Source organism: Trachemys scripta, chromosome 4, assembly GCF_013100865.1.
Source record: "Trachemys scripta elegans isolate TJP31775 chromosome 4, CAS_Tse_1.0, whole genome shotgun sequence".
NCBI lineage: Eukaryota > Metazoa > Chordata > Testudines > Emydidae > Trachemys > Trachemys scripta.
Genome location: NC_048301.1, coordinates 8,229,747 through 8,257,514, shown reverse-complemented (window position 1 = coordinate 8,257,514; position 27,768 = coordinate 8,229,747). Strand labels below are relative to the sequence as shown.

At 41.5% G+C, this 27,768-nt stretch overlaps 2 protein-coding genes across 2 annotated transcripts in view; one reads left to right on the top strand and one right to left on the bottom strand.

Moving 5' to 3' along the window:
* NID2 (nidogen 2) overlaps positions 1-5,556 on the top strand; it is a 52,771-nt gene extending 47,215 nt beyond the window's left edge. The window contains exons 17-21 of the mRNA XM_034767724.1: positions 611-782; positions 1,741-1,898; positions 3,585-3,708; positions 4,591-4,703; positions 4,803-5,556. Of these exons, the coding sequence (XP_034623615.1) occupies positions 611-782; positions 1,741-1,898; positions 3,585-3,708; positions 4,591-4,703; positions 4,803-4,813 (578 nt within the window). The 3' untranslated portion in view covers positions 4,814-5,556. The remainder of the gene's footprint in view (positions 1-610; positions 783-1,740; positions 1,899-3,584; positions 3,709-4,590; positions 4,704-4,802) is intronic.
* A 202-nt stretch (positions 5,557-5,758) lies between these two features.
* On the bottom strand, positions 5,759-27,214 carry RTRAF (RNA transcription, translation and transport factor; the record flags this gene model as incomplete). The annotated part of the gene is given in 7 exon segments (XM_034767725.1): positions 5,759-6,098; positions 7,442-7,490; positions 16,429-16,497; positions 20,555-20,643; positions 23,551-23,637; positions 24,922-25,021; positions 27,090-27,214. Coding segments are annotated over 7 exon segments (674 nt in total), but the record flags the coding sequence as incomplete, so codon positions are not given.
* Positions 27,215-27,768: the final 554 nt, after the last annotated feature.

Genomic DNA, 27,768 nt, shown 5'->3' with positions numbered 1-27,768 from the left:
TTTTGAGCTCTAATCACAGCTTTGACGTGGTCGCTCCCAATAACCTTTGGCAAGCCATTATCTGCCTGGCTTTCCCCATTAGGCATCACAAATTATGATAGATTTGGGGGAGGAGAGCTAGATGGAACAACAGGGATAATAGTAAACCACCCGACAGGGGTACAGGGAGGATTAATTACGATATTACAAAATGTAAAGTACTACAGTAGAACTTCAGAGTTACGAATACCAGAGTTACAAACTGACCAGTCAACCACACACCTCGTTTGGAAGCAGAAGCATGCAATCAGCCAGCGGCAGAGACGGGGGGAGGGAAGCAAATACAGTACAGTGCTGTGTTAAATGTAAACTACTAAAAAAATCAAGGGAAAGCAGCATTTTTCTTCTGCCCAGTAAAGTTTCAAAGCTGGATTAAGTCAATGTTCAGTTGTAAATTTTTGAAAGAACAACCAGAACATTTTGTTCAGAGTTATAAACATTTCAGAGATACAACCTCCATTCTGAAGGTGTTCATAACCCTGAGGTTCTACTGTACGTAAATACCAAGTCTGATCACAAAATACTCCCTTGCCCATATACTGACAGTGGTTCTCTTTTCACTTCCTTCCAGGCCTGATGAGTCCCGAAGGACTCACCATCGACCACTTCCGCAGAACCATGTTTTGGACAGATAGCGGCCTGGACAAAATTGAGCGTGCAAGATTGGATGGTTCAGAGCGGCGAGTTCTGTTTGATGCAGACCTTGTGAATCCTCGTGCAATTGCTGTGGACGCAATTAGAGGGTAAATGGCAGCACAGCACCCATGCTTTGTAAAAGGCGGTATTCTTACAGACCTTTGTGTCGTTATGTTTGTATGGTGGGTTGGAATGAAATGAGATTCACCCACAGGGCAACTGACTACAATGCTGGACCGAGGAGCTGCATTTTCCGTGTTTAAAAGTCAGACCCATAATTCACCACTAGCACCATTCCAATAGTGGGAGCTGTAGTGTAAACAGGTCTCACAACAGGGTTAGACAAACCTGCCAGTGAGTACACTGGCATCCTGGCTACCCCATTGGAAAAGCACTGGTGAATAAGTGAGCTGAATTTTCCTTATGTGCATGCTGCCCCCTACAGTCATTTATTAATCAGTCACTGGCCTGAGACAAACCTCTTCTTGCTCTAACTCTGAGTAAATGCTACCGGCTGCAAAGCAAGTAATAGTGGTAATATCTGGTGTGATAGACATTTCGCTCTCGTGTGCACACACTCCAACTAGTTATTTCCTTAAGGGTGTGTAGGAAGGAAGCTCTCAAGATCAGAGCGTAAAACACTTTTACCCTCCTATTTACTAATTTAATATTTGGCTAAATTTACCAGTTATAGTCAGTGTTCAGATTTAAAATATCATTGAAAGGGTTTGAATCTTGTACAAATTTGGAACACATTTTTTTAGGAAGATTGCTTATAACACCCCATGTTCGTACATTTGCTGTCTAGAAAGTTAATGGGATTGGCCCTTATTACAGAAGAATAGCTTCAGTCTCATCGTTGCAAATGACTGGTTGTAAAAACACATTCGGAGCTTGTACAGGTTTCCTTTTAGGGAATTTCACATCCGCTAATGATCTGTTCCATAAAGCAGACGGAGAGGTCTGGGACTCTTCTGATCGTTCTTGCAATTCTGTTTTTGTTTTTTTAAATTGGTTCACCCACTGTGAAGCCTTACTGTGGTTTGTTAATTGACTCCCCCACAGCAACCTTTACTGGACTGACTGGAATCGTGAAGCACCTAAAATTGAAACCTCAACCGTAGATGGAGCTAATAGAAGGATTCTGGTGAATAAAGACATCGGCTTACCAAATGGCTTGACTTTTGACCCTTTCTCCAAACTGATTTGCTGGGCAGACGCAGGTAACTTAAGCTAATAGATTGAAACATAGCACATCTATAAAAATTCTCCATACACTTCCCATCATCCCCCTTATAAAAAACAAACAGGGAGTGGACTTTTTCACACAGTGCCTAAACATGACAAATTTTAGATTGAAAGGCAAAAAATACTTTACTGACTTCTGAATATATCCTACTGCATAAGGTGGGCTTGCTGAAGCTGTGTAATGTTATTTTCTGTTAAGTGGGTTAGCTGGCCTCTATCAGCTAAAACATTGTGGACGATTTTCCTCTACCCCACGTTAGGTTTATGTATGTGAATGAAGTGTGGATGTCTTCAGAGGTTAAGTGGGCGTTGGGCAGACGGGCTTTAGAGCCACTGGCAGAGGGTAGTATACAGACCAAAGGCTTCCAACTTCAAGCAGTAGAATGCAGAAGAGACTGTAACTCGACCTGGATAGGAGATTTTTGTTTTTAAAGGAAAGGTGAAATAATTTAACTTCTAAAATTAGGATGCCTGTGTATAGTTTCTAAGAAAGTGTTCCTTATTTGGATTTCTCCGCAATTCTTTTGCAGATGGTTTTGACTGTCATGAATATTAATGTGGAATTGTAACACACAACAGCTAGTACTTCATCACAAGAATGTATTGGCTGCTATACACAGATGGACATTTTCTGTACCTATACAGCATCGAAGGAGAACACATGCGTAGCTGCATTTTGTACTGAGATATGTTTAGGACTGAGTTTAGAATCCACATGGGTCTTTCAGTGAATACTGTCTATATGACACAGATTGAAGAATTGAGCCTCTGTACAGAGGCACATAGACAAAAATAAAGTACCGTATATACTCATTCATTAGCCCATTTGTTTATAAGCCAACTCCCCCAAGATGAATAGGTAAAAATAGTAAAAACTGTATCATCCTTTCATAAGCCGACCCTGTATTTCAGGGGTTGCCAAACTTTGGCTCCCAGCCCATCAGGGTAAGTTGCTAGCGGGCCAGGACGTTTTATTTACCTGGAGTGTTTGCAGGCACGGAGCCCCTCTGCTCCCAGTGGCTGTGGTTTGCAGTTCCCAGCCAATAGGAGCTGTGGGAAGCGGCATGGGCTGAGGGACATGCTGGCCACCACATCCCACAGCTCCCATGGGCTGGGAACAGCGAAGTGCGGCCAGTGGGTGCTGAGGGGCTCCGGGCCGGCGAACACTCCAGGCAAACAAAAGGACAAAGTATTAGATATTCAATTCAATAGAGCTTAAAATCATCAAATTTTGGTGTAGACCCATTGATAAGCTGACCCCTGCTCTTTAATACTTATGAACAAGTATATATATATATATATATATATATATATATATATATATATAGAAATTGCTTTCCTTTACATCCTTATAGTGGATTGAGCAGAGGTGCATGCATACCTGCCCAGTCAAACTGGGAATTCCATTTCAGTCTCTATACTCCCAGTATAGAACCAATTCCTCTAGGGTAAAGAAAACACCCTAGAAAACCAAAATTCTAGTTATCCTCCATTATGTGGATTTTCATATTCTTTAGAAGGGACCTAGGATACAAGTTCACTCATCAGGACTGTTCCGATGATCATCATTAGGCCACAATATGCTGTGGCCTACTAGCCTGAGTAAAATTCCATGGAAAATACACTATTTCTTGCCTGATTAAATGTTTTATTTGTAAAAGGTACCAAGAAGCTGGAGTGCACGTTACCAGATGGAACAGGAAGGCGTGTCATTCAGAATAACCTCAACTACCCCTTCAGCATTGTTAGTTATGCCAATCACTTTTATCACACGGACTGGAGAAGGTAGGCTAGTAACTATTACACCCTAGATAGTCACCTAACTATTTAAGGGCAAAATGCCAGCAGGTCATCTTTAAGCAGCAATCCAGCCTATTGTATTATTGACAGTTATGGGGTGGTTTAGGGGTTTTCTGTTCCATAGCAGTTAACATTATTCAGCCTACACTGAATAATATTAACTCACAAAAATATCAAGTTCTTGTTTTCCAAGTTTCCTTGGTACTACAGACAGCTAAAATTCAGTTGAAAACCCTTAAGTGAATCTAATATACAAGTTAGTCACTTTCACAGAAACCATCTATGTCAAATACACTGCAAAATCAAATGGTATATAATTATTTTAAAAGAACCTACCCCCAGCTTTCACATTATCTGTGCAAAAAAAAAAATCAAATCTATGAATGGTGCTACAACTATATTTTTATAAAACTCGTGCCATTACGTTTTTTTTTTTTTTTTTTAAGTAAAAAGCTTGATTCCCTTTTCCAAACATGCCCCATACCAAAGGCCCTCTTCCTGTTCCTTCTACCCACTCCAAAAAACCCTTATAGTGACAGTGCTGGCAACAAGGAACCAGTCCTAACCTCATTGCAGGCATTCATGCAATCCCATTACATTATTTTCAATTTAACCCTGTACGTCTTTTCCAAATGTTCAGTGACACAGACAGTTGGGAGGCAATACCGCCTCCTTGGAAAGGCCCCTTAGTGATTCTGCCCTGGGCTGATTAAAATAATAACACTAACACAACGAATTGTCTTGATGCAGGAGGTCAGAATAAATTATAATGGTTCTTTGTGTCTTAAATTCTGTGAACATAAATCCTCTTTCAGGAGTAGTTCTATTTCTGTGGGAAACTAAAGCATTTCTCACTTTTGTTAATAGGGATGGTGTTATAGCTGTGAATAAAGACAATGGCTACCTTACAGATGAGTATCTTCCTGAGCAGAGATCACATCTCTATGGAATAACTGCAGTTTACCCATACTGCCCAGGAGGTAAAGTCCATCTTGTTTAGTGTAGACCAGCTATTTGCCAATATGTAAATTTCACTGTATTAACAGGAACTTTAATCTATTTCCTCTCGCTCTCTGCAGCAAGAAAATAATCAGCTACTTCAAGTAAAAAAAGTTCAATCTTTACACCTGGAGGAAGAATTCCAGACCCAGAAAATGATCACCACATACAGTTGAGGGGAAGAAAGTCTGCAAAAAAGAGGCCATTGATATTTACTGAAGATAATGAAGTGATCTATTTTAGTACAAAAGATTATCAAGTATTTTTTAAGTTATACCTCAATCTTTACTACTGTATTTTTTTAAAAAGACATTGATATATTGCAAGAAAATATAATGGCTCTGGGAATACTATGCCATTACTCTAATTTTTGCTTATGTAAGCAATTTTTAAAAAAAGTCTTAATGTAACTTTCTTAATCCATTGTTTTAGTTTATGGGAAGGAATTAAAACACAAATCGACAATCTGACCAATAGGTTCTTTTTTAGCTAAAAAGTTAAATGTGTATGGAAAGATTTTAATGCAATGTCTTACCTGGATCAATTAATCTACACCCTGATTTTGAGTATTTAGGAAATTATGCCAAACTGTCATGGGAAATGGCAAATGCATTAAAGATTTTCCAACATACAGTTCTAGATATATCTTTCCCTCTGCCTCAATGCATGTCTTTTAGTATTTATATTAGAATATGCTAACTTGATGGTCCTTAAGTGCCTCCAGAGAACTACCCATTACTGACCAATACATGTTCGTAAATACCTGTTAAACTGTAATGTCTCACTTTTTCTAGGTTACTTCAGTAATAAATAAAGGGTTTGTTTTGAATTTTCCATATGACCTAGTTTTTAAATGTTTTTGTTGCATAGCAGAGTTCAGAGTAGTAGTAATTGTGCCAAAACCAGGATTTCATAATGCAGGAATATAGCAACACAGAATTCCACAAATCTTTATATAACACGCCCTTTTCAACACAAAATCAAAGCTAAGGAATGAGAGTGACTACTATACTTAGCAACTTATAGATACAAATTGTTCTGTTTAGCTATTTCCCCAACTTTATTTAAAGAAAAATGATGGTAATTCACTAGACCAGTCAGAATTCCATTTCCTCTTTGCTCTCTTTCAAAATAGAGAAATCTCCATTTCAAAATGCATGCCAGAGTTGTACTTAGTACAATTAGGAACTAAGTACACAGGAAACTACAGTCTTAACTTGCTCATCTTCCAACTTTCCCCAGTCTGTGGTCTGTCTTTGGATCAGCAATAATTGCCTGAACTGCTACGATGGCTTCATTAATTTTTGTTTGCAGCTCTCGGAGTTCCTCTATATGCAGCAATCGAAGAATTTGGGCAGCTTCATTAAGGACAGCATCTAGTTCATTGGCAAAAGGAGATATGGATTAATGGTTAATAAGCACTTTCAATTTACAGACATGGAGACAGACCAGAATAATTTCTAAACCAATTCACAGTTGTATGAAAACTCAGAGCACCAACTAAGTGAACAAAGGAACTGCAGCAGACCTGAAAATGAATTAGTTTAATGGTAAAAGGGATATCTGTGCCAGTCAGATTAGACTGGACTGTAGACAGTTGGCCATTATTCACTCAAACAGAGAGCACATCAGTTTGTACTATTACATCTGGCTACAGCATCCTACTTGCAAACCAATAATCAAAACACAGCAGATCACCACTAGTCCCTTTGGCAACCATTAAATCAACACAAGTCCTCTGCCAGGAGAAACAAGGTTTTGACAGTGTCTTGTTAAAAGGATAAAGCCCTCCTGCAATAAAATATGTCAGCCTTTACATGGCCGCAACATATAAACATTATCCTGAGATATTATTCTACTCCAGAGGTGGGCAAACTATGGGCTGCGGGCCAGATCCAGCCTGCAGGATTGCCCCCCATGGCGCTGTGGGCCCCGTGCTGCGCTCAGAAGCGGCCGGCACCAAGTCCCTGCAGTTCCCGGGCAGGGGGCAGAGGGCTCCGTGCATTGCCCATGCCTCCAGGCACTGCCCCCCACAGCTCCCACTGACCAGGAATGGGGAACTGTGGCCAGTGGGAGCTTCGGGGGAGGTACCTGAAGGCGTGGCAAGGGCAGTGCATGCAGAGCCCTCTGCTCCCCCTTCCCCAGGGGCTGCAGCGCTTCCTGGAGCAACGTGGGGTCGGGGACAGGGCAGGCAGGGAGCCTGCCTTGGCCCCGGTGCGCACCGCTGCCACCCTGGAGCCGCTTTAGGTAAGAGGCACTGGGCTGGAGCCTGAACCCCTCCTGCACCCCAACTCACTGGCCTAAGCCCCCTCCTTGCACCTCACATCCCAACTCCCTGCCCTGAGCCCCCTCATACACCCCATGCCCCTCCTCTGCCCCAATCCCTTGCCCTAAGCCCCTTCCTGCACACCGCACCCCCTCCCACACCCTAACCCCCTGCCCTGCATACAATTTCCCCACCCAGATGTGGCCCTCGGCCCAAAAAGTTTGCCCACCCCTGTTCTACTCCATCAATATAGTCGTCTACTTTTATGCTCCAGCAGAAGATAGAAGAGAACTTTTGTAAACAAGTTCCTGTAAGTAAGAAAAACATCCCTTTTGGCTTCTGGAAAAATGATGCCTTTTTACTGTACACATCATATACTTCTAGAGATTAACTATGTACTTAGTCCAATGCAGCATCACTGTTAAACTGTATATAAAAAATAAAATCTCTTACCTCCGGTGTCAAAACCAAGAATGTGCTTTTCTAAAGCAACAGGCAAACCCTTGAAGGAAAAAAAAAATTTAAAATGCCATTAGAAATGCTTGGGGTGGGGGGGGAAATCAGACATTGACTAAATAACTTTGAAGTAAAATGGACCATAATTTTGCCCCACTAAAACACAAATGTGATCATTCTGGTTGAACCCACCTGAGTACCATGTTCCCCACAAGGACAGCATTTGACCCAGTGTAGTGCAATGTGTAATCTCGCTGTACATAAAAAGGGAAAGAGTTTCATCCTTAACACCATTCCCTACGTTCGTTATCTCGCCTGTTCGTAGAGCACAGAGTGCACACTTTGGATCACCTGTTTCCAAAGAGCCTGGTCTGCCATCGTTGCAGTCTGCTCTATACTCAGGCAGACGAGGCTGGAAGCTACAACAGCTCTCCAGCGTGAGGCACAAGGTCTTCTACATCCAGCTTTTATTGGATTAAATGCATAAGGCTGGTATGGACTCTGGCATACAGACCAGATGGCCAAGCCACCTGAGCCAGTGTTGAGTCATTTGGGAAGATATTGGCGGCTGTCTTGTCTGTTGCCTGACATACTCGTTCGTAATGTGATGAAACCACCATATGCCTTCAATACATCGCAGTAGTTTCATGTCCAAAGTATTCAGCTGGGGCATTTATGTGTCTGTGGTGGCCCAGGTTTCAGAGCCACACAAAAGGACAAAAGCCCCTTCTGCTTGATAGATTTGCATCTTAAGAGTTGATATGTGGCCAGAGGCTTCCAAAGAGCATGCGTAACACCCAGAAACTTGCTTATTTGATGACTTTCAGGGCATTGATATGGTTCGTTCGTGAGGATGCGAATATAGCCACGTCATCTGCATGTTCCAAGCTTGCTATGCAGAAGTCAGACAGTACAACCCTCCGTATGCAGCTAATGACGGCTTCCTTAGTCGGTCAATAATGGTGTTGAACAGTTCTGGGGCAGCCAGGCACCCTTGGTGGATGCCTGAGTTGTATTCAAACCAGCTGGACAGCCGAGCACCTAAGCGGACACAGCCGTCACTTTGGCACTGCATTTCTATGAGACGATTGAGGAGCTTGCCAGGCACACCAGCAGCCAAAGGGGGCAACGATCAACAAAGTCAAAGGCGGCTTTTAAACCTACAATGGCTGTATGCACTTCATCCTTCCTCTGCTGAAACTCGAGCCTTTTCAATAAATTGGTCTAATGATAAAAATCTGCTCAGTGGTTGATTGGCCAGGTAATAAACCCTAGATGTAAACGGCATAGATTCCTTACGGCAGGCTTAACCACTCAAGCACTACCAGCACGACCAGTTTGTTTGGAAGGTAAAGCAAAAAGCATTGCTCAATGTTTGGAACACACTAGAGAATCACCTTTTCCTTTCCAAAATGGGAGACTGGAGCCAGTCAGGGGGAGTTTCTCATGACTCCATACTCCCACGATGAAATCCCTGCCATGCTTGAACAGCTCGGCAGCTATATGACAAATACGAGCGGCACAGCCATTCTTGAGCTTACATGCTGAGCTTCAAACTTCCTCAACCGGGACAGATTCTACATTATACAGAGGGGTGATCACTGGACTCTTCATATCCTCCTGGAGCTGCAGCTCCGATGTGGCAGTTCAGAAGCTCCTGAAAGCATTCTTTTGATACACTCAGACATTCTGCCTCCATGTTCAATGTTACTCCATCCACCTTTGATGAGCAAGGATTTTTCGGTGGACCAGCTTTTCAGGTGTGCAATTCTTTATAGACCATAATCATTGCTGGCTGATGCAGTTCCCATCAATTGATTTTATTTACCCAAAACATCACACAGTCTTGCTTTAAACCTGTGCTACACAAGGCATTGAGGTTTTGGTATTCTTAACCAGGAATTCCCTACCCTGTCCAGTTAATCGGATTTTAATGCACATTTCTTGCATTTTACCCCCAAAGCTGACCATGCCACGGTCCAAGAATTGGGAACATCCAAAATTCGGTTTTACCCAATAGATAAAATGGGTCTCTAGCCATTCAAATGCACACTTAGCATGCACAATCTACGCCTTCTCAAATAATCATTGCCAATGAGCAACTGCCACATTTTAGTGTTTTAATTTCAAAATACCAAAAGCAAATCAATCACGTTGTAAACTCATCTTAAGCAGGCAACACTGATCCACTTGAAAATATCCGTTTGTTCAAAAATTTCTTAAATGCTCTTCCAGCTTGGGAGTAGATTTCTCTAGCCAAGTTTCGAAGTCCTATTTCTACAGTGTTGCTAATAGAAATGCCAAGACAATCATACACTGGCACCAGTGTAAGGTTATGTCTACACTACAGTGGCACAACTACAGTGCTGAAGCTATGCCACTACAGAGCCATAGTTTAGACACTTCCCATATTGACAAAAAGGGGTTTTTCCCTCGATGTAGATAATCTACATCACCGAGAAGTGGTAGGTACATCAGTGGAAGAAACCTTCAGTACGCCTACACGCACCTACACCAGGGATTAGGTCTACCTAACTATGGCATTCAAAAATTTTCATGCCCTGAGTGACTTAGTTTTAGGTGCAGACCAGGCCTAGTAGTTTCAACTGAGATTTTACTGGCTGGGAGACAGAAGTCCATGGACAATGATAATACAAGACTACTTAAACACAAGAGGGAACAATCCAATTACTAAGGCAGTTCAACTTTTATGTAAGACTGAAAGGTCAAAGCTGAACCAAGCAACTTAAGTCAAATCTAGTACAACACCCTCAGTGCAGCTATACAGAGGCTCCTAGAGCATGAGGAAAGTTAAGTCAAGTAAGTGGTCCTTTATATGCAATGTTCTCTCCATCTCCTCCAACCTGTAAAGGGTAACTGTCAGATTCAAACTTGTATATTAAATTTCCTCTCTCTTAGATTTTTAAGTCTTTACTTGTAATCATCTAATCAAATGTTATTTTCCCATAATTTATGCTGTTTACCTTTTCTACTCCGTTCATCTGACACAATGAAAACAATTGTCTCTTAATCAGTATCATTGTACATTCACAGGATACTATATGTTTGGATTGCAAACACTCCAGAAGAACGTTAAATTTCAAGGGAAACTATTTTTAAAACGTGTGGACTGCTATAGATGTTTTCTATTAACAAGCATTTAAAAAACCCAAATTTGGGAACTAAGTTGACCCTCATTGCCTTATGGGGCCTTAGAAGCCAGTGGACATAAGTGAACTCAGTCAGTTCCTTGTTGACTAATTCCCACATACAAAGAAACACCACAAAGCCACAAGTAGCATCTTCAGTGTTGAATGAGCATGGACACACTTTCAAAGCAGTCATGGCCCAATGTTTCAATGCAAGTGCTGTGTTTAGGAACTAAAAATTATTCATGCAAGATCTACAGCAGGCTTTGAAGTATGTTCCATTCTATATGCATCCGAAGAAGTGGGCTGTAGTCCACGAAAGTTTATGCTCTAATAAATTTGTTAGTCTCTAAGGTGCCACAAGTACTCCTGGTTCTTTTTACTCAGAAAGCTGTTACCCAGATATGAAAGTCCCTAGCTTTCAGGAGACCAGATAATCCATGTGAAATTCTTAGTTTCGGAACAAAGTGAAACAAATATTGCTGCAACGTAAACGTGACAACAACCAGTAGTAAATTGGTGACTTGTTCGTTTTAAAGTGTTTTGGAGGACTGAAGTCACTAATGTTACCGTTCTGATGAGAAATACTATTTGTCAATGCCTCCTTCCCACATGGACATGGTGTCAGCTCTCTGTTCATGGAACAAGGGTCCTTTTGGTGATACACAGTGATCACTAGCTCTCATAGCAGCTGTTCATCCTGGCAAAGCGGCTGGGAAGTCCTCCTCTTCCTGGATCATGTGGTATCTAACAATGTTATTGGGGCAGGCAAGGAGCTGTGGTAGCAACAGATGCTTCTGCAGCAATAGTAGGTGTGCTCTTATTCTCCCAGGGGCTCCAGGCTCTTTGCCCAAAGTGATTTTTAGTTCTCTAATGGTGAGCTGGCAACCTGAAATTAAGCCCTAACTACAGTACATATAGGAAATGAAACAAGTGGTCATTTACAATCCCCTCCATCCAATACACTAATTCACTTTATGGACTCATGTCCAGGAAGAATCAAATTTAATAAGCAGCCAATTTCAATGTTGTGTGACCAAAAATAACTGAAGTCACCTACTTGTTTTTGCAATCCAGTGCAAATAAAATGAAAGCCTGCCTGATTTCAAACATTTGCTCCAAGGCTAGCCATTGCATGCAAGTTTTATCCAGCATGGAAGTGTCAGTAAAATTTTAAATACTAGTCCCTTAAAATAGCGGGCTCTCTTTTCTCTAGAAGCACTGAGGGATACCATTATACAATTTGTTACATAAGACAGTTATTGCTGTCCAGTGACTCTAGTACACATTTATAACAGATGAAGTAAGCCGTGCTGCATTGAATCATGTGCACTGTGCAGCAAGGTCTAGACCGGGGCAGGCAAACTTTTTGGCCTGAGGGCTACATCAGGTTTCGTAAGTTGTATGGAGGGCTGGTTAGGGGACAGGATCGTGGTCTTGCCCCTGCCCCCCCCCCAGGACTCCTGCCCCATCCACACACCCCCACTCCCTGTCTCCTGACTGCCCCTGGACCTCCGCCGCCCCATCTAACGCCTCCTCTCATTCCTGATGCCCCCCCCCCCCCCCGGGACCCCTCCCCCATCCAACCATCCCTTTTCCCTGTCCCGACTGCCCCCTGCCACCCCATCCAACCCCCCATCCTTCCTGACTTCCCCCCCAGGACCCCTGCCCCCATTCAACCCCGTTCCCCCCCACCCCATCCACACCCCTGCCCCCTGACCACCCCCCCGAACTCCCCTGCTCTCTATCCAACCCCTCCCCGCTCCCTGCCCCCTTACCGCGCTGCCTGGAGCACTGGGTCAGGCCAGGCTCTGCAGCTGCGCTGCCCCAGGAGCTCACAGCCCCACCGCCCAGAGCATTGCGCCAGGGGCGGGGCGAGCTGAGGCTGCGGGGGAGGGGCTGAGGGCGAGCCCGGGGTGCTAGTTAACTTGTGCTGATGGTTAATGGCCCTCACAAAGGGCCACTCTGCTGGCCAGGTCCACTGGAGTACATTGGGCTTAGCCTACCCCTTCCTACCTCTGACACACGCCCTATGTCAGAAAACCCCCAGGAATCAGATGCTGTCTTAAGGCAGTTTTATATCCCCTTTGTGCCATAAAGAGGATTTATGAAGGAATGAGAATGTGGTCTTGTGGCAAGACACCATAATTAATGTAACTACTTCCTCTCCCTTGCATCTACTGTAAAGACTTTACAGTATGGATACTGATCGCACACCTTTAAATACGGTCATAAAAATAAAATTATCTTGTACTGAAAGTTTCTTACGTTTGTAGATGGAATTTGTTTGCATATTTCAAATATACCTAAGGTACATTACCGGAATTGGGAAGTGTTCATATTCAAAAGTCAGTGATAAAAGTTTCTCTTCAGCTCGCAGTATAATCAGAATCCTAGTCTAGACTCTGATTAAATATTGACCTAGAGCTATAAAGTGTCAGTTAAAAAAAAAAAAAATCCAGTCCATATTTAAATAAGGAAATCTACTGATCTTAAAAGATGTAGTTTTTGACACTCCTAACCAACTGAAGCGTTCAGTTTATTCACAGAGCTGGTAAAAACAAGTGGGGCTGTGCAAATCTCCCCACACAGTCCTGGCAGCATGCCTGATCCTTCAGTTGGAGAAATCAGCTCTAGGACTTCCATTTCTACATCCATTTAATCCTTAGCCATTGCATTGAGGCTGCCAAGAATGTCGGAACGACAATTTTTTTTGCAGTCTTGTTCACAGGGAATGGGACAAAGACCATACAGCGAGTCTCATCTTACGCGGGGGTTCTGTTCCGCGGTCAGCGGGTAAAGCGAAAACTGCGTATAGTCAAAATTAAATTGAGTTGAATGGCGGGCGGAATCGCCAGCACAACAGGTACAGTATTAAAATTGTTATTTTTCTTTGTTTTGTTTTTGCCGACCGCGTAAAGCTGAAATTGCGCATGTTACATGTGCGTAAGATGCGACAGACCTGTAGTTTCACTGAAAGAAGTTATTTAACGGCCATCAGATTGCCCAACTTTGGGCACTACCAACCTGAGCTAAGTCTAAAAAGTTTGTTATCCCCTCTATCCCATTAAGTTCCTAACGATTTAACTTCTTAAAAGACATTTTGATCAATTTGGCACAGTACAATGTGAATTACAACCTCTGGTTTTTCTTCCTCCTAGAACGTGTGTTGTGGAAGATCATTATATAATCCATTTATTCTGCTAACATCATTTCCCACGTTGTGTACATGCATTAACTGAGTACCAAAATGCTCATCCTCTCACAAACCGATTTCCTCCTGTTTGTCTGTCACTTGCTGCATCACTCTAAAATTTAGTCCAGAAGCGCCCTGGGCTAGTTACTGGCTCGTTCTATGCCTTCTATGAAGAGCCAAACACACCTTTGGGAACTATAAAATATTAACAGGTAACCGTGATTGCCGAAAGTAGAGAAGAAAATGGAATTCTACCCTTTCCCAAACAAAGAGGATTATGTTTTCTTATAGCACTTACTGGGGGGGGAGGGGAGGGGAGGGGATGAGGAGGAGGGGGAAGAGAGGAAGGATGAATCAAACTTCTATTTTCCTACTCCAACCCTATAGTGACGTAAATAACAGCAGCACAGGGTTAGCTTTCAGTTTTACAAGCTTAGCATCCTATAACTGATATTGATATAGTAATCTCAGCTGTTCACATATTCTCTTCTTGTAATAGTTTTAAAATCTAATTCAACCACTAACGTACTGTGACAGTACACCCCATATTTGTCATGGTAATATTATTATATATATGATATGATTATTGCATAATAATGATGCATTTCATACCTGAGAACTCCAGACAGCCTGTAAGTAATGGCTGCTATGACTCAAGGGCATGTGACCAGGCCACATGACTCTAGACTCCATTTTGGGTATCAGTATTTTTTCCACAAACTGGTCTGGGAGCCAAGTTTGAAACAAAGGGTTCCCACTATATGGAAAAGCTATATATGGCAGGGAGTGACCTCATCTGTTGTTCTTCACTCCCCCACAACTCAACAGCTGAAAGAAGCTCTGAAAGAAAAGGACTTGGAACGGGGGCGGGGAACCCAGCTGCAAAGCAAGTACAGCTTGTGCCTTGAGAATCTGGAAGCCTGCTCGTATCATGAGTCAGGGTGAGAAATTGCTAATTCATATCCAATCTTTCTAGTATCTTAGGTTTACTTTGTGGTTTTGTGTATTTACTAGGTAATCTGCTTTGATCTGTTTGAGATCACTTAAAAATCTATCTTTTTGTAGTTTATAAACTTGTTTTATGTTTTGATCTAAACCAGTGTGCCTTTAAGTGAAGTATCTAAGGAAGTATCAGAGGGGTAGCTGTGTCTGGATCTGTAAAAAGCAACAAAGAGTCCTGTGGCACCTTAAAGACTAACAGATATATTGGAGCATAAGCTTTTGGGGGTGAATACCCACTTCATCAGACGTATGTGTCTAGGGAAAAATCTCAGCTTAGTTAACACAACTTTGTTGCATATTCCTCGCCACACCTAGGGAGAGGTGAATTGGGTAATAAATTCATATTGGTTGGAGTTTTGATCAGGGGTGGGCGGTACAGCTCTGGGGTCCTAGGTTGGGAAGCTGGGGGGGTATCTTGGCTGTAGCCTCTCTATTGTTGGTTCATGCAGTGGCTGGTCTGCCTGCATGTAACTGGAGCTCAGTGTGTCCCTGTCTGTATGAATGCGGGAGTGTAGGACTGGGAGCAGTCTACAGCTTGTCCTAGCAGCACAGTGAGAGAGGGAGCCCAGGCTGGTGGGCCAGAGGGCTCAGTGGAACCCCAGTTCCAGGTGGCACCCTGGGTGGAACCCGTCACATGTACATCTAAGGCCTTTGTTTACTGCACCGCTGCTTACTAAGTCAGTGCAGGTTACAACTCAAGACTCATTTGTAGTCACCAATTAACAAATACAAGAAGTGCCATCTATTCATTATCTATCATACAGTAAGTGTTGCTGTGATGTAGATGTCATGAGGGATGAAGGGACCCGCAACTCTGAGCATACAGTATATAGGTGCTCTTTAGGAACAGTTCTGGACAGCTTTGCCCTAAAGGTGTACAAGTTGCCTTTACTATCTAAACTCAGTACACCACACCAGCAGCTTGTATTGCAAGTAATGGACTGAATGGCCAGAATGTTTACGAAATGACTCTGATAAACCAGAATTCTCTGTGAACATTCCTTTTGCAATGTTTGTCCAAACGCATTCTGAATGTCTTACAAACCTTGCTCTGTAGCCATATTTTCATAGATATATTATTCATGCAATTCTTTCATTATGGAATTATACATCCCAGTCATTTCTCTTTTGGATGGGTAGGGAAAAAAGCCTAGATTCCCTCCCCAACTCCCATAAAAGTCACATGAGAAGCTAGAAACAGCATATTCTACACTACAGGGAAGAAAATAAAATACTTCCACTTGTTTATTTAGCCATCACTACTACTTGGGAACAAGAGTCAGTCCAGGACCTCTCTTCCTATTCCATTGAAATGATGATACTGAAACCTGTTGTAGTGTACATTACTGTAATGTTAGAGGATTGTGATTACACTCCATTAAGCAGTAAACTTTTGTTTAAATAACTATCATGAAAAAAATCACATGCATTTGATTATTCTGTGAGACTTTTCCTTTGGTCTTTCAGATTCAGGTTTGCTGTATGAAGTGGATAAATCTTCTTCTACCTCTCCTACCTGAACGCTACCAAATACAAATGCTAGCCAGAAATAAACATCCTTTTCTATATTTAAATGTACTTGATTGAATACTGTAAAGACTCATTACAGCAGGTGGACTTGCGTTACATTCACTTACCTCCTTCGATTGATTTGCCTTTCCTATGGCGTCCTGAGTCAAGCGCTCTTGAACCAAAATGCGAATTGCCTAGAAACAAAGTTTGAAGACCAAAGAAAGAATTCCATGTTGATGCATGTCTCTCCAGTACTCCACGGAAGTCAAACAGCGTGAAGCAGCTTTAACCTCAACCAGAGGCTAGCTCATCCTGAGGATGAACTAGCCATGGTCCCTTCCCAAGTCAACAGCACCTACTTTTGAGGCTATGCTGACAGCTGGAAGGCCCACAAAATTTTGCACTACTGGAAACTGTCCAATGAAGGTGCTTACTGCCGCTCGGAGCCCTTTGCCATGGTTTGAACCCTCGTCCACCCGCCCAGAATCGGAAGTAAATCTGGCTATTGAGTTGTTTATAAAACATGAAATCAAAAGGACTTGTAATATTTAAAAATTGGGAAAAAAGTACAGCCTTGATCTTGGATATTTTACAATCCTTCTGCCCATCTGGTTAATTTACTGGCTCCTGCACTTGGCAACTTTCACCACTCCAGGACTATTCATACGGATATATGTCTGTATAAAGGCCTCTAAAAATAACTCTGGATACGAGAGCGCCAGAATTAGACCATAACAAAGCAAAAAGTCTGCTCATTACAGCTGTTTCTCTCACCATTTCCTTGCTGAGTTATTCAAGTCTGACAAAAGCACTCAAATTACTTCATGCATCACTTCACCTTCTATTTCTCCTGTTGCCTGACATATGATTAAAGTTGACATGTGACATTACAACATCGAGCTAAGGCAATATAGAATTTTCTTTCAAACCAGGGGAACTGGCATTAAGAGAGATTAATTTGACTAAGAATATGAATTTGTTTAGGATGTCTCATCATGAAATCATTACAGCTGCGATGACTATCAAAATAATGAGACTTAGCAGAAAGAAAATTATTTTAGCACTGTTGGTACCTGTGAGGAAGGTGTTCTCCCCGGCCAACTTCTCAAAATGTTAGCTGGGCAAAGAGAACATCAAGGAATTTTTGCTTTACTAGCTACAAAGGTTTAGTAAATTTTAGCTGGAACTCTTGTTCTCTCTTAGGCTTTTCTAAAGCAGCCACTGTATAATAGCCAAGTATTAATTTAGATTATCACATTGTTCACATATAGAAATTATGTATCACAAAATTGTGCACAAAACAGCAATTCCACTGACACATTCTAGCAATATCAAGCCACAAGAACAAAATTAGGGTGGTTTATAAGCCAGAACTGCCAGCATGAAGTTTTAGTCTTAACCCAGTTAAAAGCAAAAGAGCTCTCTCAGGATTTTCTTTGCCGTACTCTCCTCTTGCCTGTTGTGTTTTGTCATCCTCTCCACATTTCTGGTCCTATTCACTGCTTTTCTCTTAAATTTTGAAGTTTCAATACATTTACATAGAAAAACATAATACAAATATAGTAGGGCTGTCGATTAATCGCAGTTAACTCACGATGAATTGCGATTAATATTTTAAAATCGAGATTAAAAAAAATTTAATCAGTTTTAATTGCACTGTTAAACAATAGAATACCAATTGAAATTTGTTAAATATTTTGGATGTTTTCTACATTTTCAAATATATTGATTTCAATTACAACACAGAATACAAAGTGTACAGTGCTCACTTTATATTATTCATTACAAATATTTGCATGGTAAAAGTGATAAACAAAAGAAATAGTATTTTTCAATTCACCTCATACAAGTACTGTAGTGCAATCTCTTTATTGTGAAAGTGCAACTTACAAATATACATTTTTTTGGTTACATAAGTACACTCAAAAATAAAACAATGTAAAACTTTAGAGCCTACAAGTCCACTCAGTCCTACTTCTTGTCCAGCCAATCACTGAGACAAACAAGTTTGTTTACATTTATGGGAGATAATGCTGCCCACTTCTTATTTACAATGTCACCTGAAAGTGAGAACAGGCATTCGCATGGGACTATTTGTAGCCGGCATTGCAAGATATTTACGTGCCAGATATGCTAAATGTTTGTATGCCCGTTCATGCTTTGGCCACCATTCCAGAGGACATGCTTCCATGATGATGACACTCGTTAAAATAATAATACATCAATTAAATGGGACTCAACTCCTTGGGGAAGAATTGTATGTCTCCTGCTCTGTTTTACCCACATTCTGCCATATATTTCATGTTATGGCAGTCTCAGATGATGACCCAACACATGTTGTCCGTTTTAAGAACACTTTCACTGCAGATCTGACAAAACGCAAAGAAGGTACCAATGTGAAATTTCTAAAGATAGCTACAGCACTCAACCCAAGGTTTAAGAATCTGAAGTGCTGTCCAAAATCTGATCGGGACGGGGTGTGGAGCATGTTTTCAGAAGTCTTAAAAGAGCAACACTCCGATGTGGAAACTACAGAACCCGAACCATCAAAAAAGAAAATCGACCTTCTTTTGGTGGCATCGGACTCCGATGATGAAAATGAACGTGTGCTGGTCCGCACTGCTTTGGATCATTATTGAGCTGAACCCGTCATCAGCATGGACAGGTCTGGAATGGTGGTTAAAGCATGAAGGGACACATGACTCTTTAGCACATCTAGCACATAAATATCTTGCGACGCCAGCTACAACAGTGCCATGTGAAGCCTTCTTCTCACTTTCAAGTGACATTGTAAACAAGAAGCGGGCAGGCTTATCTCCTGCAAATGTAAACAAACTTGTCTGTCTTAGTGATTGGCTGAACAAGAAGTAGAACTGAGTGGACTTGTAGGCGCTAAAATTTTACATTGTTTTATTTTTGAATGCAATTTTTTTTGTACATAATTCTACATTTGTAAATCCAACTTTCATGATAAAGAGATTGCACTACAGTACTTGTACTAGGTGAATTGAAAAGTACTGTCTCTTGATTTTTTACAGTGGAAATATTTGTAATCAAAAATAAATATAAAGGAAGCACTCTACACTTTGTATTCTGTGTTGTAATTGAAATCAATATATTTGAAAATGTAGAAAACGTCCAAAAATATAGTATTCTATTATTGTTTAACATTGTGATTAATTTTTTAAAATCGCTTGACGGCCCTAAAATATAGTGATTATTGCTGTCTAGCACTGGATATAGTGAAGACGTAAAAACTACATTTTTAACATAGCTATTACAGGTTACCATGTACTTCATAAGAAGGTATTACAAACTTCTAAATCCACACTATCTCCAAAACAAATTTACACTATATCCTTTTATTTGTCTGAAATACCTAGCATATTTTTGGTTGCTGAACAAAACAAAGCTTATTTCCACATTTTGTTATGATCAAGACTGAGGGGTTACTTTGCTCCAATCCAGTACAATGATGTAAGAATACAGTTTTGATCCGAGATTCATAGAAGACTACGGAGTTCCATCACTGAACCACAGATCTTCTGTGTCTTCCAATTAGTACTTGGGATAGGAGCGTAAATTAGAAAATTAATCAGCCAATTTGCTTTATCTGGCCATTAGAAAGTCTGATTAATTTACAGGATAAAATAAGATCTGCTTAAGTTAAGGCAAAGTGGAAGGACAGTCATGTGGAAGAAGTACAGGACTGGAAGTCAGGAGATACAGGTTCTAATTCTGGCTCTGCCACAGGTTTTTTGAGAGACTCTGGACATGTCACCTAGCCTCTGTCCTTAAGTTTCTCCCACCTCTAGAATTGGAATACTATTATTTACTTCACAGGTGTGTTGTGAGGTTTACATTCATTAACTTTTTAAAGCATTCAGAGATACTGGAATAAAAGGCATGAAATAAGTGCAGCAGCTTTAGATGACACGAATTCTCAGTTAACGACTTAAGGAATTCTACCACCATTTGTTGAAAATCTTTGAAATATAAATGCCCATATCTTCAATTCAGATGATCATTTTTCTTTTACACCAACCAGAAATTAAGTACAAAATGTATTAGCAGACAAACTTATTTGCACCCAAAAATCAAAAGTTACTGACTTCACATGGGGGGAAAAAACCCCACCCATAACATGGTGTGTGAAGTCAGTAACTTTTGATTTTTGGGTGCAAATAAAAGTTACCCTAATTGCTCAGACCAGATTCCCAAAATATGAAAAACTAAAGATGTGAATCTCACCTTAAGCATTACCAAATAGTCATCATGTCGCTGGATTTGAAGAAGGTTAGCCAAAGCCATCACTCCAGCCTTAAAGTCAGGATTATTCACTGCAAGATAAATAAATACTGTCATTATATTTGGTTCCAGATATAGAGCAAGAAATCTAACCTGCATTTTGGAACCATAGGCTTAATTTTAGGGCTGTCAGCTTGACATCGATCCTGGGAAAGATAGTGGAGCGGCTGATTTGGGACTCAAATACTTAAAGGAGGGTAACGTAATTAATGCAAGTCAACATGTTTTTAGAAAATAGATCCTATCGAACTAACTTAATATCATTTTTCACTCAATTACAAGTTTGGTTGGTAAAGGTGGTGTTGACGTAACATGCTTAGACTTCTGTAAGGCATTTGACTTGGTACCATATGACATTTTGATTACAAAACCAAAATGATATAAGATTAACATGGCTCATATCAAATAGATTAAAAACTGGCTAACTGATAGGTCTCAAAATGTAACTGTAAAATGGAGAATCATCAGCAGGCGGGTGTTTCCCCAGTGGGATCTTGCAGGATCAGTTCTTGGCCCTATGCTATTTAACCTTTGTATGAATGATCTGAAAGCAAACATAAAATCACTGATCAAGTTTGCAGACAACACAGAGATTGGGGAAATGGTAAATAATGAAGAGGACAGTGATCTGGATCACTCTGTAAAGTGGGTGCAAGGAACGTATGCATTTTAATACAGCTAAACGCAAATGTATACATCTAAGAACAAAATGCAGGCCACACTTATAGGATGGGGGACTCTATCCCGTGAAGCAGCGACTCTGAAAAAGATTTGGGGGTTGTGGTAGATAATCAGTTGAACATGAGCTCCCAGTGTGACGCAATGACAAAAAAAAAAAAAAAAAAAAAAAAGCTAGTCTTTTCCTGGGATGCCTAAACAAGTGAATCAAGTGGGAGCAGAGAGGTTATTTTACTGCCATATTTGGCACTGGTGCAACCGCTCATGGAATACTCTGTTCAATTCTGGTATCCACAACTCAAGGATGTTGATAAATTGGAGAGGGTTCAGAGAAGACTCAGGAGCATGATTAAAGGATTAGAAAACAAGCCTTATAGTGATTGAGCTCTTTGAGTCTATCTACAGTAAAAGCCGTTTTATCTGGCATGTTGGGGGAAGGGGGTGTGCTGGTAAGTGAAAAATTCCAGTTAACAAAGAGGGTGGGAGTTTGGGTGCAGGATGGGGTGCAGGCTCTGGGAGGGCGTTTGGGTGCGGGAGGGGTTTCAGGGTGCTGGATCCGGGGGCCCCTCACCTCGGGTGACTCCCTGCAAGCGGCAACCTGTCCTGGCTGCTTCTAGGCAGAGACGTGGCAGGAGGTCCCCCACAGCTCCCAATAGCCACAGCTCCCAGCCAATGGGAGCTGCGTTGCTGGCACTCAGGGCAGGGCGGAGACAACGCGCAGAGATGCCTTCCACGCCTCCACCTAGAAGCAGCTGAGACAAGTTGCCGCTGGCGGGGAGCCGCCCGAGGTGAATGCCCCCCGTAACCAGCACCCCACATTCCCTCCCGTGCCCCAAGCCCCCTCCCACACCTAAACTCCCTCCCAGAGCCTGCGCTCTACACTCCTCTACACCTGAATTTACCCGAATTTCAATGAAGATCAGAAATACCGGTTTATAGAGCTTTCCGGCTGGTGAAGGGCCAGATAAAACAGCTTTTACTGTATTAAGTTTAATAAAGAGAAAGTTAAAGGGTAACTTCATTAAGTATCTACATGGGGAATAAATATTTAATAATGGGCTCTTCAATCTACCAGAGAAAGGTATATCATAATCCAATGGCTGGAAGTTGAAGTTAGACAAACGTAGACTGGAAATAAGGCATACATTAATGGTGAGAGTAATTAACCATTAGAACAATTTACAAAGAGTCAGAGTGGAGTGTCCACATGGATAACTTTTAAATCAAGAGTGGGGTTTGTTTTTTTGTTTGTTTTTTAGAATTATTACACACACACACAGAATTATTTTGGGGAATTTCTATGGCCTGTGTTATACAGGACATTACACTACATGATCACAGTGGACCCTTTTGGCCTTGGAATCTACTAGGCCAGTAACCCTGTAAAAGAAAGAAATTAGATTGGTTTGGCATGATTTGTTCTTGACATCCATGTTGGCTATTACTTATCAACTTATTATCCACTAGGTGTTTATAAATTGGTTACTTAATAATTTGCTCACTTAATAATTTGCTCCAGTATCTTTCCAGGGATCAAAATTACACTATAATTACCCAGGCCATCTTTTTACAGATGGGTACTATTGTTTGCCCTTCTCCAGTCCTCTGGGACCTAACCCATCCTCCTTGAGATCTCAAAGAGATCACTAATCATTCTGAGATTGCTTCAGCTAGCTCCTTAAGTACCTAGGGTGCATTTCATCAGGCCCTGCTGACTAGACTACATCTAACTAGACTAGACTAACTATTCTTTAGAATATTCTTCCTCTCCCCTCACCCCCCCCCAACCCCTTCTTCTGGCTTGCATCCCTTCCTCCTCATGCCCGAATAAAACTCTAGGTACTTTGCTCTACAGGAAAAAGATTCTCTCACCAAAACAAGCTCTTCATCAATCCAATTCAAAAGGACTGGAATTAATATGGAGCAGCTACTTTGGAGCAAACCACTAGCACTCGTCTCTCCTTAAGTATAAATGCAGAGTCTTGGGAAATAAAGCTTTCAAAACAAACATCAAAAGACATAACGTGCCTTGAGATAGGTACTTTCAGTACAGCATTAGAATACCCGAACCCACACATTTCAAAAACGCTGAAGATGATTTTCTGAATCTATCTGGTAACCAAAATGCTAAAATATGACTTTCAGGTTTTCGCTTAAAATATAGATAGAGGCTGTAGATTTAAGAGGAACAGATTGACGTAAGATGCATCAACAACAATATTTTTCTAGAGATCAAAAAGATAAAGTTACTGTATACTTACCATCCAAGTTTATCAGTGGCTCTGCATTTTTTGCTGCATTGTCAGTATTTTTAGCACTGTCAGGCGTGGAGTCCTTATACTTATCAGCTGCCAAAATAAAAATAGTTTTGCTTCATAAATGTAAAATTCAGGAGAGAGCTAATAATTAGTTAAAATTAATGGAGCTCAAAGCATAGAAAAAAACCCATTACTAATGCACATGGTTAGCTGCAATTGGGCCAACTGCATTTTCAGCACATGGTGGAAGACTGGCAGCCAAATCAGTTAGTAGATGTTTCAGTTGTTTCCCACAACTGAAACTCCAGAAGAGGAAGATTCTAATAAACCTTGCTCAGGTAGGAGCCGTTACAACTGCCTATGTACTAGCTCAAAGTCGAAGCACAACTGCAGAGATGTGCTACATCATAGGGAGGACATAAAAGCGTGACAGACCAGGGCCGCCCAGAGTGCGGTGGCAGGGGGCCCTTCAGTCACTCTGGGTCTTTGGTGGCATTTCGGCAGCGGGGAGCCCTTCAGTGCTGCCGAAGACGCGGAGTGACTGAAGGGCCCCCCACCGCCAAAGACCCGGACCACCGCCGGGTGAGTACAAGCACCGCAGCTCTCCCGCTTTGCCCCAGGCCCCTGAATCCTCTGGGCAACCCTGTGACAAACTCTTAAGTGGCAGTCTTCATCCTAGCTAAGCAAGAAGGGACAATTCAACTGATTCTTGTAGAGTGAAGAACTACTATAAAAAAGGCTGTCAACTGGATTTCTAAGCTGGAGCCCCTTCAATATTAATGGAGGGGACATTCAGTAATCACTCTAGATGGACCATTAGTCACACATTTCAGTTGACCCTGATCCTTGGACATCAGATGGACAGAGTACGACACTTTACTATACAATGGACACCATGCCTATTAGATAACAGGATAGGAATATTACCATTTGCTTTCATATGGGGAAAAAATTAAGTATATATCTTGCTAAGAACATTTGACTTGTTATTTCTGCTGAAGATCAAAGATATGCTGAAGAGACAAAAATGTCTTTTCTGCACCTCTGTGCCTCACATTGATCCCATAGTGAAGTCAACCTTGTGTATGATTTTAATTCTTCCTCTGTCAACAAACTAGGAAACAAATTATGAGTTTACCGTTAATAATCAATGCAGAGAAGTTGCTCTGAAAAGGAGAAAACTCTTATTCGAATGTTACAAAATAAAAATAAGAATTCATAAAAATGCTGAAAGTAAATTACACATTTTTAATAAACATACTTTCTATGTGCTCTCATTGCCTCAGGTTGAAAAATCCTGTGTAATATTAACAAAATCATTCACAACAGTTTCCCTACCACCTTTAAGTAAAGGTATCTAAAAACCAGCCATACCATTATCTCCATACTCAAGCCTAACAGCTAACCCAAGAAGCCAATCGATTGTTTCTTGTCGTTCTTGTATCTTGAAGGGACAGTTAACATCTTTCAGATACTGTGGAGGAGAAAAAATGGGAAAACTCATCCATCATCATGACTGGTTGGGAGGAAACATATCCACGAATTAGTCAACATTGTCAATAATGCCTATCTATCAAAACAATTCTACAATCCCCTCTTCTATCAAGCTCAGTTTTGTCAGAAGGCTAGTATTAATGAATGATGTCATCCTAAAATACGTTATATTCCCCACTGTGGTTCCTCTGAGGCACTTCAGTGCTTCTCATGCCACAATTCATCCATGTCTCTCATCTTAGTACAGCAAAAGCTTTTTTATCCAGCATGTTGGGGGAATGGGGGGTGCTGATAAGTGAAAAAACACCAGTTAACTAAGAGGGAGGGAGTTTGGGTGTGGGAGGCGGCACAGGGCTGGGGATTGGGTCACAGAACGGGGTGTGGGCTCTGGGAGGGAGTTTGGGGCAGCGGCTTGGGAAGCAGGAGGGGTTTCAGGGTGCCAGATCCTGGGGGCGCTCACCGCGGGCAATGGGAGCTGTGGGTGACACACCTGCAGGCGGAGGCAGCGCATAGAGCCATCTGCTACGCCCCGCACTCCCTCCCCAACCCCCAGCCCTGCAACCTTTCCCGCACTCCAAACCCCTTGTGGCCTGTTCCTCTGCCTAGGAGCAGCTTCCGGGGAGCCATGTGAAGCCAGGTAGGGAGCCTGCCTGCCCCACACCAACCAGACTATAAATTGGACTTTCTATGAAGATTAGAAATGCCGGTTTATAGAGCTTTCTGGTTGGTACAGGACCGGATAACACAGCTTTTACTGCAATCATATCTGCTTCTGAACTAGTGAATAATTGATGTTTTCCTTGTAATATTATAAACAAGAGATCTAAAACACTCCAAAACATTCTAATTAAATTTATATTTATGCCATCACCCTGTCGCCCCTACATTTCCTCCAACACCATAAGCAGGGAAAGCGGAGGACAGGTCAGAAAAACTAAACAACTACACTTCCAGTGCTTTAGGGCTCAATCCTACAAAGTCCTGAGCACTTTAGCCTCATCCCTCAAGACATGGAAGCATCCAAGTAGTCCCACTGAAATAAATGTGCTGAAAGTAACTGCTTTGCAGCATCAGATCCAGAGACTGTTTAGCACCTTGCAGGTGTTGAGCCCTCAGACAAAAAGGAATGTGGATGTCACAGACAGAGAGGAGAGTGTCAAAGTGTTCATGCACAGCAAGTCTGCCAGAAATTGATGGCTATCTGCCATGCTTTCTGCAGGCAGTGGACAGTCATCCATCAGAAGTAGCAACAGACAGAGCTGGCTACAGTAGACCTTTATAGGCTGCTAAGACTATCTGATCCTAGTCAGTTTCCACCTTGGTGTATAGTTTTATGCAGAGAAAAACTGACTATTTTTAGTCCATTTCCTTCTGCAGCAAAGGCAGAAATACCTTAACCAGTAAGGAAAGAGATAAGGATACCAATTATTGCAAAAACTGATCGTGTTTAGATTTAAGAGAAAATTACGTATAACAAATTATAGTGTTCAATTACCCCTGCATTTTGGCTTCTGTAAAATATTTAGAACTCTAGCAAATAAAGAATTCATCATTTTCTCCGAGGGATAGCTCAGTGGTTTGAGCATTGGCCTGCTAAACCCAGGGTTGTGAGTTCAATCCTTGAGGGGGCCATTCAGGGATCTGGGGCAAAAATCCATCTGGGAAGTGGTCCTGCTTTGAGCAGGGGGTTGGACTAGATGACCTCCTGAGGTTCCTTCCAACCCTGATATTCTAGGATTCTATATATATTTGTTGTATGCAGTGTTGTTGTAGCCACCTTTGTCTCAGGATATTAGACAATATGGATGAGGGAATATCTTTGATTGGACCAACTTCTGTTGGTCTCTTCTTCAGCTTTGTGTAAGCACAAAAACTTGTGTCACACACCAACAAAAGTTGGTCCAATAAAAATATTCCTTCACTCACCTTGTGTCTCAAATATATTTGTTGTAACCTATACATTGAGTAAAAAGAGAGATGGTTTATCACCAAAACCAACTACCACACATAGGTTATAACGTGTTCTACTGTTTCAGGTACAAAGTTACCTTTTCAAAGGCTTTAGGCCATTCGTCATTGTGTATGTTTCTTAGACTTCCTCGGTCTTCAATCTTGTAGTGTCTGATTTTCTGGTCTTCGAGCCACACAATAAAGTTTCTAAATTCTGTTTCATCTACAGCCAGAAATAAAAACAAACTAAATAATAAATCAGAATAAAGTCATGTTTTCTTACAGAAGTCAATGAGGGCAGAAGCAGGCCCTTAAATTCTGATCCACTGCATGAAGATAATTTGAATACCTGTGTCCCCAGCCAATTCTTTTTCTTTTTAAATGCTATTGTCCAGTGATTCCAAAAATACACCTTAATTTATAATCTTTCACCATGTGGACTCTTGGTGAGAATTTACTTGACTGTTTTAATCATGTTAAAAATAGGCTTGAAAACTTCTAGTCAGTCAACAACAAGAACAGCAATGTAAAATGCTTATTTCAAATATAACAGGTCCTACAAAACAATCACTAAATTAGACTGGCATTGAGGCCAGGGGATAGAGGGAGGGGTGGAAGATGGTTATCAAAGTGACATGAATGCAATATCTCATTGGCCACCTGATCCAGAAAACAAAAACAACCTGCTCTTCAGTTATATACAACATTATTTTCTATACACAGTTGATCGATGTTTTTAAGCGATGGTATCTCACATTGGCCCCTCAAAGCAGCAGT